Source organism: Mytilus californianus, unplaced genomic scaffold (assembly GCF_021869535.1).
Source record: "Mytilus californianus isolate M0D057914Y unplaced genomic scaffold, xbMytCali1.0.p SCAF_4, whole genome shotgun sequence".
NCBI classification, from domain to species: Eukaryota; Metazoa; Mollusca; class Bivalvia; order Mytilida; family Mytilidae; genus Mytilus; species Mytilus californianus.
Genome location: NW_026262690.1, coordinates 6,233,572 through 6,249,971, shown reverse-complemented (window position 1 = coordinate 6,249,971; position 16,400 = coordinate 6,233,572). Strand labels below are relative to the sequence as shown.

Below are 16,400 nucleotides of genomic sequence, written 5' to 3'. Positions count from 1 at the left end.
TAACGTTGTAGTGAATTAAGCAAGGGAGCTACCATTTGATTTTATGGGGGGGGGGGGGGGGGGGGGGGGGGGGGGGGGGGGGGGGGGGGGGGGGGGGGGGGGGGGGGTGGGGGGGGGGGGGGGGGGGGGGGGGGATCATTTTTGAATCATCACCAAAAAAGTATACAGATCTTAAGATTAATATAACTAAGAAATGTGTAAAGTTTTAAGCAATAATCATAAATTGTTTTTGAGATACGGCGCGACATGTGAAAAAAAACACACACCTGTTTTAGTTACTTAGTCCATAACTCCAAAAGTTTTAATCTTATTTTCACCAAAAAGTATACAGATTGTAAGTTTCATGAAATTTGGATAAGTCGTTCTCAAGTTACGGTGTGACATGTTTACGCCGAACAGACAGACGGACAGATGACATTTGTATACCATAATACGTCCCGTCAAAATTTTGACGGGCATATAAAAAATAAACTCTCATAAAAATTGGACATCTGTGGATTTTAAACTAGTAATCACATGTCTTATAGACCATCACAAATCAGCGTAAGAACCATCGCACTTTGGCACAGACCATCGCACTTCAGTGTGACCATCGCACTCCAGCAGTCCCATCGTACCTCCAAGTCCTACATATGTAGTCATCATAACTGCATCTTGACAATATGCATACCCCTTAGAAATTGTACTAACATCCTACACACTATAAAAGTCCTAACTTCAATACTGTAGGAGTTAAATAGAAAAACCAACAACACTTCCAGACTTTAAATAACAAAATCAAGGTTATTCAAATTTATTGATAAGAAACCAAAAACTTGATTGACAGGCAGATGAACAGCACAAAAATTGTCAGTCTTAACACTGTCAAGACATACAATTTTTGATATCACTTACTCTTGCTGGCTTGTTTATCATCACCTTGTTCTTTATCTGTAATAGATAAAAGTAAGCCTAAAAAAATAAATCTTCCTTTTTAATCATTGGTCCATTCCATGTAAAAAAAAACTTAACAAAGTTAATTTAAACACAAGAAACAAATTACATACACACATGTACAGCAAAGAAAACCAGCTTGTTCAAAATTATCATTAAAAATTTAAATCCATGTTCTATATAGAAAACAGCAAATTCACTTTAATTTGTCAACTTTGTACTGTCTGCCAAATTTAAGAAAGTTAGCAGTTTTTGAAAAAAAAACCTCTTAGATCATAGTTAGTGATTTCCAAATTGTTCTATATATTATTAAGTAACATTACTTATCCAAGACTTCAAAGTTATCCTTAGCCTAAAATTGGCCCTGACAAACTCTATATAATAAAATTTGATTTCAGAGTGACAATGGATAATAAAATTGCAAGGTTGCTGCATGTGGAATGTCCCTATAAATAAGAAGATGTGGTATGAGTGCCAATTAGACAACTCTCCATCCAAGTTACAATGTATAAAAAGTTAACAATTATAGGTCAAAGTAAGGCCATCAACAAGGAGCCTTGGCTCACACCAAACAATAAGCTATAAAGGCCCCAAAATGACTAGTGTAATTTAATTTAAACAGGAAATCAAACGGTCTAATCTATATAGAAAACGAGAAACACCTATGAACCGCACCAACAAATGACAACCACTGAACAACAGGCTCCTGACTTAGGACAGGTGAATAAAAATGCATCCGTTTAAACTAGTTTGTTGGTGCCAAACCCCCCCCCCCCCCCCCCCCCCCCCCTGACCTGGGACAGTGGTGTAGCGGAACAACACATGAACAAACTATGCAAAACAATAAACTAAAAACAAATATGAGAAACAGCAAAAGCGACAACCACTCAATTACAGGCTCCTTACTTGGGACAGGCACATATAGAATGTGGTGGGGTTACACTAGTCTGAAGGTGCACCAACCCTCTCCCTAACTTGGACAGGCACATATAGAATGTGGTGGGGTTACACTAGTCTGAAGGTGCGCCAACCCTCTCCCTAACTTGGGACAGGCACATATAGAATGTGGTGGGGTTACACTAGTCTGAAGGTGCGCCAACCCTCTCCCTAACTTGGGACAGGCACATATAGAATGTGGTGGGGTTACACTAGTCTGAAGGTGCACCAACCCTCTCCCTAACTTGGGACAGGCACATATAGAATGTGGTGGGGTAACACTAGTCTGAAGGTGCGCCAACCCTCTCCCTAACTTGGGACAGGAACATATAGAATGTGGTGGAGTTACCCTGTATAAAGAATATTCATTGTTCCTATTAAAGGACCCTTGAAGGGCAGCATGAGATTATACATAACAGTCTAGTGTCATTGTGGTAAAAGCTAGTGTAAATAAAATGCTTCGCTGGGCGCAGCTTGATACGACCGCAGAGGTCGAACCCTGAACAGTTGGGGCAAGCATGGACACAACATTCAAGCTTGATACAGCTCTAAATTTGGAATGTGAATAAATATTTGACACAGCATAGGTTTCTGACACAGAAAGAATGTGGTCTAAGAACTTGAATTTTTTTAATTTACCTATTATGGTCCAATGTCCAAAATCAAAATGCATGGTTAGATTCAGCATATCAAAGAACCCCATATATTCAATTTTGTTGAAATCAAACAAAGTTTAATTTTGGACCCCAACTTGGACCAACTTGAAAATTGGGCCCATAATCAAAAATCTAAACACATGTTTAGATTCAGCATATCAAAGAACCCCAAGAATTCAATTTTTGTTAAATCAAACTAAGTTTAATTTTGGACCCTTTGGACCTTAATGTAAACCAATTTAAAAAACGGGACCCAAAATTAAAAATCTAAAAACACGGTTAGATTTGGCATATCAAAGAACCCCAATAATTCAATTTTTGATGAAATCAAACAAAGTTTAATTTTGGACCCTTTTGACCTCAATATGAACCAATTTGATAGCGGGGCCCACAAATAAAAAATCTAAATACATGGTTAGATTCAGCATATCAAAGAACCCCATATATTCAATTTTTGTTGAAATCAAACAAAGTTTAATTTTGGACCCCAATTTGGACCAACTTGAAAACTGGGCCCAAAATCTAAAATCTAAATACATGTTTAGATTCAGCATATCAAAGAACCCCATATATTCAATTTTTGTTGAAATCAAACAAAGTTAAATTTTGAACCCCAACTTGGACCAACTTAAAAACTGGGCCCATAATCAAAAATCTAAACACATGTTTAGATTCAGCATATCAAAGAATCCCAAGAATCCAATTTTTGTTAAAATCAAACTAAGTTTAATTTTGGACCCTTTGGACCTTAATGTAGACCAATTTAAAAAACAGGACCCAAAATTAAAAATCTAAATACACGGTTAGATTTGGCATATCAAAGAACCCCAATAATTCAATTTTTGATGAAATCAAAGAAGTTTAATTTTGGACGCTTTTGACCTCAATATGAACCAATTTGATAGCGGGGGTCCACAAATAAAAAATCTAAATACATGGTTAGATTCAGCATATCAAAGAACCCCATATATTCAATTTTTGTTGAAATCAAACAAAGTTTAATTTTGGACCCCAATTTGGACCAACTTGAAAACTGGGCCAAAAATCAAAAATCTAAATACATGTTTAGATTCAGCATATCAAAGAACCCCATATATTCAATTTTTGTTAAAATCAAACAAAGTTTAATTTTGGACCCTTTGGACCTTAATGTAGACCAATTTGAAAACTGGACCCAAAATTTAAAATTTAAAAACACAGTTAGATTCGGCATAACAAACATATAAATGTGGTCAAAGATTTTACAAATCTAATGCGCCATACTGTGCAATTAAAGATTACTTCTTGAAATTTTTCAATATTTGAAATTTGAAAAAAAAAATAATATTTGAAGAATAATTCTTTTTAATTTCCGAAATCTGAAATGAGAAAAAATTGACCCCCCACAATTTCTTTTTACCCCCCCCCCCCCCTTTTTTTCCCCCAAAATATTCTTTCCCTCAAGATATGGTCATAATCTCGATTCAAATTTCCAATGGAGTTTGCAACCATAATTACCCATTTAAATTTACCATAGTGCTAACTTAATCTATTCTATAATAGAATTTAAAATATAGTGTCAGATCTTTCATATGGATTTTTTTGTAAAAAAAAAAGATGCAACATTTTCAGATATTTTTACTGGTCTTCCTTTATAAATATGCATTTCTTTAAACATAATTTAAAAGCAGTGTCAGGGAAGTAACCAAAACGTTGTATTTGGATTACCTCCCTTACACTGTTTTAAATTATCTTAATTGTTCATTAACCATTACTTTATACATAATTTAAAAGCAGTGTAAGGGAGGTAATTTCAATGATGTATTTGATTTATCTCCCTTACACTGCTTTAAATTATGTTTTGTACTAAAGTATTTGTCCATTAACCAGGACAACCTTGTTTTTCCCCCATTTTTGCCCCTAATTCCTAAACGGTTTGAGCCATAACCCCCCAAAGCAAATCCTAACCATCCTTTTGTGGTATGGAAACTTGTAGTATATTTTCAGAGAGATCCATACACCATTCCACAGTTATTGTCTGGAAACTAGAAAATGCTTATTTTTGGCCCCTTTTTGGCCCCTAATTCCTTAACTGTTGGTACCATAACCTCCAAAATCAATCCCAACCTTCCTTTTGTGGTATTTAACCTTATGGTAAAATTTCAAAGAGATCCATTCACTTAAACTAAAGTTAGAGTGCGAAAACCAATGTGTCTTCGGACGACAACGACGATGACGACGATGACAACGACGCCAACGTCATACCAATATACGACTGCAAAAATTTTTTGCGGTTGTATAAAAATTGGTCCCATAACTGCATTATTATAAAAGTAATCAAATTAAAATGATAGTCAAATATTGTCAACTACTAATGGCAGCAAACACTCATACAGAGTATAAGAGCTTTCTATCAAATGGTCTTATAAGAGTTGCATTCACAAGGTATCAATGTGGTAGGATGGTAAAAAAAAGTTCCACAACTCAAGTAAAAATCAGCAAATCAGATTGACAGTACAATATGTTCAATATTCAATAACATATAGTGGAAAACAATCCTGCCAAGTATGAGAGCTTTCTGTTCAATTATGTAAGAGAAGTTACGTTCACAAGATATTCTAACATGACGTTCTTCAAACGCTTTGAGTACACACCCGTGGTAAAATATGAATATATTGTTTTGGCTGTTCCAATCGTACTCCCGCGTCATATGCTTTTTTATGAATGAGCTACCCGACGTCATAGAACGATGACGTAAGAATATAAGCATTTTACGGGAAAATACACGCTTGTGAAACCGAAAATCATCACAACAAGGAAACGTAAACAAACGATGCTAAAATGTGTTATTTAAGCCATTTTTTGTTTACATATATGACATATAAATACAATTATCATTTAGATTCATCCAAACCTATCTAAATATGTCATTGTAAATAGTTTAAGCATGCCATTTATTCAGTTTGCTCCGTTCTTTTAAGTCAATTTAATAGTGCGTTTATTTATGGGAACGGCAAATAATGCCTTCACCTAGAGCGCTTCGATCCAAAAGAATTGCCGTATTTGTCCTATTAGAATCGAAATAATTCATGGGGGCTTGAATATATCGTGATTTTACCACGGGTTGTCCCTTTATGCCGATATTTTACCCCTCGCTATCGCTCAGGGTAAAATATTTGTCATAAAGGGCCAACCCGTGGTAAAATCACGATATATTCAAGCCCCCATGAATTATTTCTTAATTATTTTATTTTTTCGGTAATCCAAAAAATGGACAAAGTCCCATAACGCCTGTTCAAAAGGTTGAATCAAAATAGCGGTACAATATGATCAACTACACATGATGGCAAACAATCCTACCAAATATAAGAGCTTTCTGTAAAACGATTTCAGAAGAGTTGTGTTCACAAGGTGTCATTGCTAAAATACTAATAAAATGGTCTAAGTCCAATAACTCCTGTGAAAATGGTCAAATTAAAATTACGATATAGTATGGTCCATTATATATGGTGACAAACAATCCCGCAACTTATTCGTGCTTTCTGTCCAACGATCTCTGGGGAGTTGCATTCACAAGGTATCATTGTGGTTTGATTGTTAAAATAATATCAAAGTCCAACAACTCAAAATGAGGATACAATATGGTTAAGAATGAGAGCTTTTTGTTAAACAGTATTAGAGGAGTTGTGTTCACAAAGTGTCATTGTGCTAAAAAAGTTGAAAAATGATCAAAAGTCCAACAACTCTTGTATAAGTGGTTAGATCAAAATGACAATATAATATGGTCAATTACACATAATGGCAAATAGTTACTACAAGCTTTCTATCAAATGGTCTCAGATGAGTTGCATTCACAAGGTGTTATTGTCACAATATTCTGCATATTGATGTTTTGGACTGATGGACAGACTGACTGGACAGATGGTGACCATTCTATAGTTCCTAAGGTGTGACGCATGGGGGACAAAAAGTTTTCATTACATCAAGTTATAAGATTGTAAATGTACTTAGAATTTGAAATCTGAAATCTGCAGAAATCCTTATTAAGTTAAATCAGAATTGTGGGAGATTACTATTTTCTAGATACATGTACATCTAAAACAGAAATTGGCACAATGCACTATTTAATGTTTATTAATATATCATAGGTGTTCTTTTATGTTAAAGTTTTTAAAGTGAATTTTACTGAGAAAATATAATAATTTAGAAAATATGAAATTATGAAATAATTGTATGACATTTTAGTTTAATTACTCAGGTAAATTTTGTGAAACATGTCGCTTGTTAATAATTGATCTAAACAACATTTTGGTATCTTGTCAATTGTCATTAATTTATCTGAGCAATATTATGTTTCAATTAGTATAATAAATGTAATTAACTTGTATCTCTGTAATTGACAATACCCGGGATTCACATTTCACCTTTGGACATTGTAAACAATATTATTAATACTCAAATTATATCAATTATCAAAATTATCAAAGTCTGTCATTTTATGAGTAGCTAGGATGAAATTTGAAAAAAAGGCAGGACAGGAGTTTTGAGTAAAAAAAAAAGGCAGGATGAGACACTTTGCAAAAAAAAAAGGCAGGATGACAATTTATGTAAAAAAAGTCAGGATAAACTAATGAAAAAAAAGGCAGGACCGAATAGAGTGAAAAATAAAAAGGCATAGCAGGGATTACAACTAAAAAAAAAATGCAGGACAAAATTTTTCATCCTAGCCCCCCATAAAAATCAAATGGTAGCTCCCTAACTTGGAACATTTGGAACATTTTGGACTTTAAACTTAAACTGTGAATTGGATTAGTGAAATTAGTGACTTTATTATTTGGAACATTTGGACTTTATTTATTTGTAAATTGTTTTGGCATCATTATTATTATTTAGATCTGTTACTATATAAAACTGTTAAAATTTGCTGCTTGCTTTATAGTTATGCCTGCCATCACTTAAGTCTTGTGAAAGACTGACCCCCTGTCCCTTGGATTGTGCATGTTCGATAGTCCCCCTTAAACTCGACGTGGACTGGCCCTTGGTGACAGATTTCATCAGGATGATTCCTCTGCTGTAGGACTACCAGTTCCCAAGGGTAACATCTGCCTAGTAAGCAGTGCTTCATTTCTGGCTTGATTATTAAAATGATACATGTAGGTATATTTACAGATAATAAATCATGTAAATGTACTAATTGTACTAAAAAAAAAGGTAATAACTACTTCATGAAAAGATGACTGCAGATAATTTTGGCTATTCTGTGTAGCCTCTTCTCATATCTTTCATATTTTGGCTTTCCAAACTTTTTTTTCAATGAAAATGTGTCATTCCTGTTGAAATCAGTAATCTTCTTTTTAAACTAAGTTATAAGATTAAAGGTCAGTTAATATCCAAAATCTTGTCTTAGAGCAACACTTAATGTAGCCCATGAGGTTTAAAAACAAAGCCAATAAACAATGAAATAATGGACACATAACATACTTTCAGTGTTTCTTACAGAAATCTGCCAAAGTTATATGGCTGTATGCCTTTCCATTTCTGAGAATTGGCATTTATTCCATAAGTGATCCTCTAATTCAGTGAAAAGAACAAAACATTCAATTAATGGATTGGTTTGAATGAAGGGAAACAGTCACATTGATTTGATAAGTGTAAAGAATGCCATTGTGTTTGTAAACAATTGTTTTGCTTATATTTGTTTATTAGGGCAACATGGAAAATAAGTTATTGTTACTAAGTGTGTTTACCCTCTTTAAATATAGAATTTTTTGCTATAAATATAATTATTGCTCTAGACAGGTACAGCATATCATACCTTTGCAATCTTTATTGAGATTGGAACAATTGTCATCAGATTTTCTTTCTTCTTCTATATCTGTAAATATATCAACATAAACATTTCTGACATTATTGCATTTTTATGATACAATCCAATCACCCAATATATGTTGTGCTGTGAACCCTGTTGTCAAGGGGAGCACTTGTAGCCAAATCTAAATGACAGATTGTGTGCCCAGCTGAAATACAGTTTCATATTAAAAATATTAATAAAGACAAGCATAAATAAGTAAAATAGTGTTCCCTTGCACGAGGTGTATAGCCCTATACATGTATTTTTACTGTCATGACATGATTAGTTTTTAAATTTAACAATGAGATTGTTGGGCTATTTATGACAGTATTTATTAGATTTCTTGTTGGTAATCATCTTTTTAAATTTGTTAATCTTACCCTGACTCTGTATTCTTCAATGCTAAGGTACAGATAGCATAGAATTCTGCTCAAATCAGGGCCTGTCTTAAACTTGCAGTGAGGTGAGATGAAGAACAGCAATAGGAAAAGGGTGGTTATTTAGGCTTTGATTTTGTCAAGTGTGTGAATGGATTTTCTTCTTCTCCTTCTTTAAGTTTCTAGCGATCCTTCAATTATTGAAGATTATTAGCCGGGGTGTCAACTATAAAATATTATAATTTACATTGTAGCAAGAAAAATAAAAAGAAACAAAATCAAATAAATTGCTTCGCCGAGCGCAGCTGGATACGACCGCAGAGGTCCAACCCTGAACAGTTGGGGCAAAAATGGACACATTATTCGCACTTGATATAGGTCTGAATTTGGATTGTAATTCAATATTTGACACATAATAGGTTTCTGACACAGAATAACTGTAGTCAAAGAACTTAGAATTGGTTACATGATTTGAATTTAAATTCATTTTTTTGCTTTTGTGCAATACACTATGCTGTTGCGAATTGACCCCCCCCCCAAAAAAAAAAATGTATGTACATTTGAAAAATTTCATTTAGATAAAACTATATACATTTGATAACAAAATAGTTAGGGATAGAAAATGGGGATGAGAGCAGATTCTGAGATCATACTCTTGAATCCCTGTACTGTACTGCATGATACTATTTGTTGTGGCAGATGATTCCAATTTATAACTGTTCGTGGATAAAATGAATTTGTCATGAATTTATTATACACCAAATCCTTCTTTTACATTCAAAACAAATGTAGTCTCCCTTAACATTACACCATTAATGTTTTCTTATGTTGAAGAATGAAGAACAATGTGGATATTGACTTTGAAAGGTGGCTCAATTATTCATTATACCAAAGATGTTTTTGTGCCATGGGTATTGGTGTCAATGTAATTCTTGAATTACCAATACTTTCACCAACTTATTTTTCAACAAATCTACAAGACAGTTTGATATCAAATTCAATTTTTCCTCAATGCTATTGAAGTATGTTGAATTGTTTAAAAAAAACATATCGATGAAACACATAAGGCAGTATTTACTAAAATATCATTTAGAATATGCCATTTATTTTTTCGAAACAATAACAATTGTCCAATTTTTTTGTTCAAGTTACTGTTTGAAATAATTTTTCTTCAAACTGATTAAAATTTTATACCAAGTGCATCAGTGTCTATACGCTATACTTTTTACGTTTTGTTATTCTGCTGAATGAGATAAATAAAAGGGACAAGAGTTTACATCCCAGCTCCTTTGTTCTACCTGGGGTAATCTGAGCCGGATCATCCCTACCAGGTCACCCCAGCTTGAGTTTCTTTGTTTTGCATGATTTCCTTTGTTTTGAAACATTTTGGCAGGAATGCCTAATCCACAATAAAACTTAGAAATATTTATTGAGAAAAGACACACTTTCAAAATTTATATAGAAAAAATCCATTGTCTATGCTGGGATTCGAACTCAAGACCTTTGGCATATCAACCCACGGCACATACCCCTAAACCAGGACGACTGGATACCAACTCTTAGTAATTTAACATATTTAAAGGAAGCAATATATTTTCATATGTGGGGCAAGTTGGCAGACCTTTATTCAGTGGGATTTTAACCCTTTTCATAAATAAGGCAAGTTGTCAGACTGATTGTTCAATGGGATTTTATCCTTTTTCATAAGTGGGGTGAGTTGGTAAACAAGAGTTGGGCGATTTATTGTGGGCCGATTGGCCAGTGGGGCGAGTTGACATGGTTTTCATATTTAAACATCGTGTTCGAGGGTCATACAGGGTATATATTATAGTAATAAATAAAGTATATTTATAATAATGGTTGTGTGGCGTTCTAAACTAGATTTTATGAATTGTAAATGGTTTTTCGTCTAATCTAAAACAGGGATGTAAAATAGTTATCCCATTCGGACTTGGTGAGTCAGTGTTAGATCACACTCTGGCCTCCAGCCATCGGGGTGATCTTACACTGACACACCGCGTCCTCATGGGATAACTATTACTGAACAACTTAAAATAAAATGCTTCGCCGAGCACAGTCTGATACGACCACAGAGGTCAAAACCCTGAACAGTTGGGGCAAGATTGGACACAATATTCAAGCTTGATATGCCTGAATTTGGATTGTGATCAAATTTTTGACATAATATAGGTTTCTGACACAAAATAAATGTGGTCAAAGATCTTAAAAATTTGGGACCTCAATGTAGACCAATTTAAAAATGGGGCCCAATATCCAACATAGTAATACAAGGTAAGAACCCCCAAAAATTAAAGACTTTAAAGTAATCCCATTGAAATTGGTTAAAAGATTTGTATTTATTTTCAATTGAAGATTTCTTGCTATTGTGCAATAAATAGCACAGTACTGTGCTGTTGCACAATACTTAGTTAATCTGTTATATATATAATAATTTACACACCTTGTTTGGTGTGTATCTCCTGCCATTTCAGTATTTGTTGTTTTTATATATAAATCAGAAATAATCAATGTAAAAATGGAAAATTTTGGGGAAAAGAAACCCAAAAAATTATGAAAAAAAAAATCCCCCCACAAAAATGTGTCCCCCCAAAATTTTTTTTTTGAAAAATCTTGAAGAAAAAAGTATGAACCCGCCCCAAATAAAAAATTTGAAAAAAAATCCCCCCATAAAAAAAATTTCAAAATTTTTTATAGAAAATAAATATGAATCCCCCAAAAAACTTCAAAAAAAAAATCCCCCCCCCTAATTTCTAAACGTTTAGGGCAATTACCCCCAAACTCAATCCCAGCCTTCCCTTTGTGATATGGAACCTTGTGGTACAATTTCAGAGAGATCCATACACTTACACACAAGTTATTGTCCGGAAACTACAAAAAGTCTTGTTTTTGGCCCCTTTTTGGTCCCTTATTCCTAAACTGATGTTACCATAACCCACAAAATCAATCCCAACCTTTCTTTTGTGGTATTGAACCTTCTGGTAAAATTTCATAGAGATCCATTCACTTAAACTTAAGTTATTGTCCGGAAACCAAATATGTCTTCGGACGATGCCACCACTGCCGCCGCCGACATTATAGCAATATACGATCTCAAAAGGAAAGCTTAAATATGCTAACATGGCACTTCTTCCTTTTGCTTCTTTTTCTTTCCTACTCCACAAAGTAACCCTTTAAACTTTCCCATATCTTTTTCAGTATTCTGCAATTAAAAGTGAAAGATATAAACATGCTCATGCCTTGCTATTGTCCAATGAATATGACATATAGTTTGAAATCATAAAAAAAAAAAACATGAACTCAGTGTTCACAGAATATCAATTAATCTTCTTATTTCCAATTTCCATACCTTTCTGCTACTTCCATTAAAAATTTTAAAATGTGATGTAAAAATGGTCAAATCAATTGTAATGAAATAAGTTAAATCAATAACCTTAAATCAAACGTTAAAGGGAGTTATAAACATATCATATTGGCAAATAGTTTGAAGGAAAATACTTATTCTTCTGTAAAAAAGCAATCTTAAAGGGGCATTAGCTGTCAAATTCATCACCAACGATTAGACTCAAATTCTCATATTTAATTTATAACATACTAAAATGTATATCCAAATTACAAAAAGTCTAAAATAAACAATTAACAATGCATGAACTCGATAATATGTATCAACATTTCCTGTGTATTTTTGACTAGACGTCATCTAATTAACCATTGAGATGACCTCCTAAGACTGCCAACGGTCATATAACCTGATATAAACATAAATATGACTATAATCAAATAGCGACTACATATGCAATTGGATTTTTCTAGTACTGTTTGATTTTATATTGTAGGTTAAAAGTATGTTTATCATCGCTTTTACCTGTATATGAATGATTTTTTGGTGGATCGAATCAGTCAACCAAATGATTCATCCTGGTTTCACTTTTAATGTTGACATTCTTTTCCTTTTTTAAAACAGCTAAATACATGCGTAACCCATCTTCAGCTAAGGGGTTAAATTAAAGGTCACATGAATACGGATTCGATGAGGTCCAATTATTCACTTGTAAATGAATAATTCATCATCAAAGTTTCTTATCTTATTTTGACAAAATTGAACCAAATTTGCTGCTTAAAGAGAATCAGTATTTCACTATATCACTTTCATTAATGATTGAACAAAAAAAATCATATTTTAATTTTGTTTATATCCCCTTTAAAGTCTATATTTAAATATTATAAGTTTCACCACTGAAAATTATTCAAGAATTTCATCTAAATATCACACTTCTTATTATGCAACTAAACAGGTTACCTTATTCTTAGAAAAACTTTCAACTTACTACCTTTGATTATAATCTTTCTAGATATCAAAATGGCGTCCATGCAATTTCTAAATTTAAATGTGGATTTCACTTCAGCTATTTACAAACAATCAATAACGCCCACATAATGACCTTGATTTAATTATAGTACTGAAAATATTCCTAAAATAAACAAATACCTTCTGAATTATTAGACCATTACTGTAGCATATATATTGAATGAATACATTATAATAGTATCATTAAAGTCCACAAAGTATTGAAGTACTAAAAAGTAGACCTGATTATTTGTATTTTAAAGGAATGTTAACAAACTCCAGTGTATAAGTATTAGATACACCTTGAGGGTGTAAGGGGTCTTTCAACAATTTGACCATATGTTATTGAAAAGCATGATAAATGCAGGGTATCCAATTTCATTTAACAGCATCTTGGTGTAAGTATCAAATGCTATCATGTTGATCATTAACATTAACTGAAGTAGGTGAATACTGATTAGTGTTGCCTTTTTCAGAATTAACTCTGAATGATACAATGGTCTGGTTTTCAGCAGTATGTAGTGTGTAATATAACAGAGCACATGTGTCACCATTAAATAATGGCAATGAATTCAATGACCTATGAAAGACAAAGACTTCACAACAGAACCACACATTATTCTCCTATCATGAATATTTACTGAGGAATAGACATAATTCTCAATACACTTATCCTGACCTTGAGAATGAGGTCAAGGCCCTATTACATGTGTCTGTAAACATATACACTTACAACCAATGTAAACATGAAATATTGATAACCTTTCCTGTATAGTTACCTAGGCAGACAAAATCTATGAAAAAGAACCTGTCCACTGGAGTATAAAAACAGTCGAAGACAAATACTTCACCAAATTTTGTGTGCAAGTTGTCAATGAATATCTGAGGCCTTGTTTCATGTAGAATCTGGTCTTTTAATCATTGTTGAACTTTCCAAGCAAAATAACATTGAGAGAAATTATATACTGTTAAAAATTATTTTTCATGAGTACAGATTTTCATGGATTGAAGAATAAAGAGCTGCACCATGAGTGCATGCTACGCCGGTGCTTTTTCAAAGATTAAAGTTCCATAACTCCTCAATGTCATATCAGAAATTTATTAAAAAACTAAGAAAGGCTATTTTAATAGATATAAACCAGTCACCAAAGTTTCATGAAAACTGCTCAAAGAACTTTTGAGTTATTGTCCGAAAACTGGAAAATCCCCCTTTTTAATGAATAAAACCCCATAACTCGGAAATGTAAAATCCAAAATTTATAAAAATCGAAAGGGAGCTCACGTCAACAGATATAAACAATTCACCAAAGATTCATGCAAATTAGTTAAAGCCTTTTTGCGTTATTGTCCAACATGTTGACAATGGACTGACAACGGTATACCATAATACGTCCTGTAAAAGGGCATTTAATAAACGGGCGTATAAAAATTGTATATTCATGGTTTTGTCTTAGTCTCCATATAAACCTAAAGAAAATATGTACTTTTGGTGAACATTTAAATTCATGATTCACCTTCACAGATGGATTTAGGGAGGCCCAGGGTGACCGGCCTCCCATCATGGAACTACATATATGGTTAATACATAGACTTTTTACATGTTCCACTCCAAACATTACTTTTTTAAAATCCTGGATACGCATCAGCCACTCTTTTCACAAAAAATCTTATGATTGAAATTGATCGTAAGTTATACTGAAATGTGTATGACTTAAGAGTATTTTTACTCTCAAGATTTTTTGTGAAAAGAGCCGCTGACCTTTACCCATGAAATATACTAAAATTGGTATCCCACTAATAATAATGACTCCACAGTATAGGTTGCACTTTGTAAATATAGCTGTGTCACAAACCACGTCTCTTTTGGGGAGATATATAATATTCATAGATATTTTGTTTTGTTTACCTACTGGTTCCCAGATATGATCTCTATGTTTCATCTCGTAGAGACAACTTGGGAATGTTACCAATAATTATACACATGCATAGCAGTCAAATTGAAATCTGTGGAGGACCCAAAGTGAAGGGAGGGGTAGTACAGAATTTTAGTATTAGTTTAAACTCTTTAGAACTTCGGGGCATTGAAAATATGCCGCACAGCCCTATATTTTGACCTTTAAAAAAATATTAGTGCATATGAGCTTTCCATTCTAGAATATATTTTTTTAGGAAACTTCATAGTAAAAGTGGTACAGTTTTAGCCGTAAAAGGAGTTACTATAGGAAATTGCATTGTCTATATTTACAGAATTGCAACCTATAAATCTTATCATGAACATCAAGCCAATATTCCCACTTTATTAGATGAGAACAGTGGCAGATCCAAAACTTTTCATAAGGGGGGGGGGGGGCTGCTGACTGACCTAAAGGGGGGCCCATTCCAGTCATGCTTCAGTGATTCCCTATATAATCAACCAAATTTTTCCTACAAAAGGGCATCCAACTCATCCAAATAAACTGTTTTGTGTGCTGAACACTATTCTGGAGCTTGTAATTCAGTGGCTGTCATTGAATTGGTTGCTGTCTGTTTTGTTTTTTGTTTTTTGTTTTGTACATACATCATGCTTCTGGTTTTCTCATTTGAATTGTTTCACATTTCGTGATATGGTTACCTTTTATAGCTGACTAGATGGTAGAGATTTTACTCATTGTTGAAGACCATAAGGTGACCTATAGTTGCTTACATACACATCATCCAGTCTCTTGTAGATGGTTGTCTTATCGGCAATCACACCACATCTTCTTATTTTTATACAGCTGACAACGTGGAGTGAGTACCAATTTTCATGAAATGAGGTAAAATTTTATTTCCATGGAAATTTAATTTTGTGGTTTTTACAATTATGCATGCCAGTTTATAGGAAATATGTACTTGGCTGAACACTTGAATTCATGGTTTCCTCTTTCCCATGAAGTCTAAAACATTTGGTATCTCACAAACAATAATGAATCCCCATCAGATTACATTTACTGCAATAAAATATCAAGATCTCCCAGTAAAAATGCATGTGAGCACTGAAGGGAAAAGATTGCTTTCATTTTGCAATGTGAACTTTAAATTAAACATTGAATTATATCAATCAAAATGAGACACATTTGGATTGGAGTTATCTTCCTTTGTTCATAATTGTAGCTATTTTTTAGAACAGATATATTCATACACCATGCCCTTTATATGTAATTTTCAATACAATAGTTTTCTTTACAAGTATGGTTATACACATACAAATCATTTTGTAACTTAAATATCTGAGTATATAACATTAAAGAAAGTTCATCTAACTCCAATAATTTGGTCAAACT

At 33.4% G+C, this 16,400-nt stretch overlaps 1 protein-coding gene across 1 annotated transcript in view; it reads right to left on the bottom strand.

The window, feature by feature from the left end:
• Window positions 1-13,071, bottom strand: part of LOC127737343 (uncharacterized) — a 32,510-nt gene extending 19,439 nt beyond the window's left edge. The window contains exons 1-4 of the mRNA XM_052247957.1: window positions 13,051-13,071; window positions 11,871-11,952; window positions 8,320-8,379; window positions 895-930 (exon numbers count right to left, since the gene is read on the bottom strand). Of these exons, the coding sequence (XP_052103917.1) occupies window positions 895-930; window positions 8,320-8,379; window positions 11,871-11,937 (163 nt within the window). The 5' untranslated portion in view covers window positions 11,938-11,952; window positions 13,051-13,071. The remainder of the gene's footprint in view (window positions 1-894; window positions 931-8,319; window positions 8,380-11,870; window positions 11,953-13,050) is intronic.
• Between the last annotated feature and the right edge of the window lie 3,329 nt (window positions 13,072-16,400).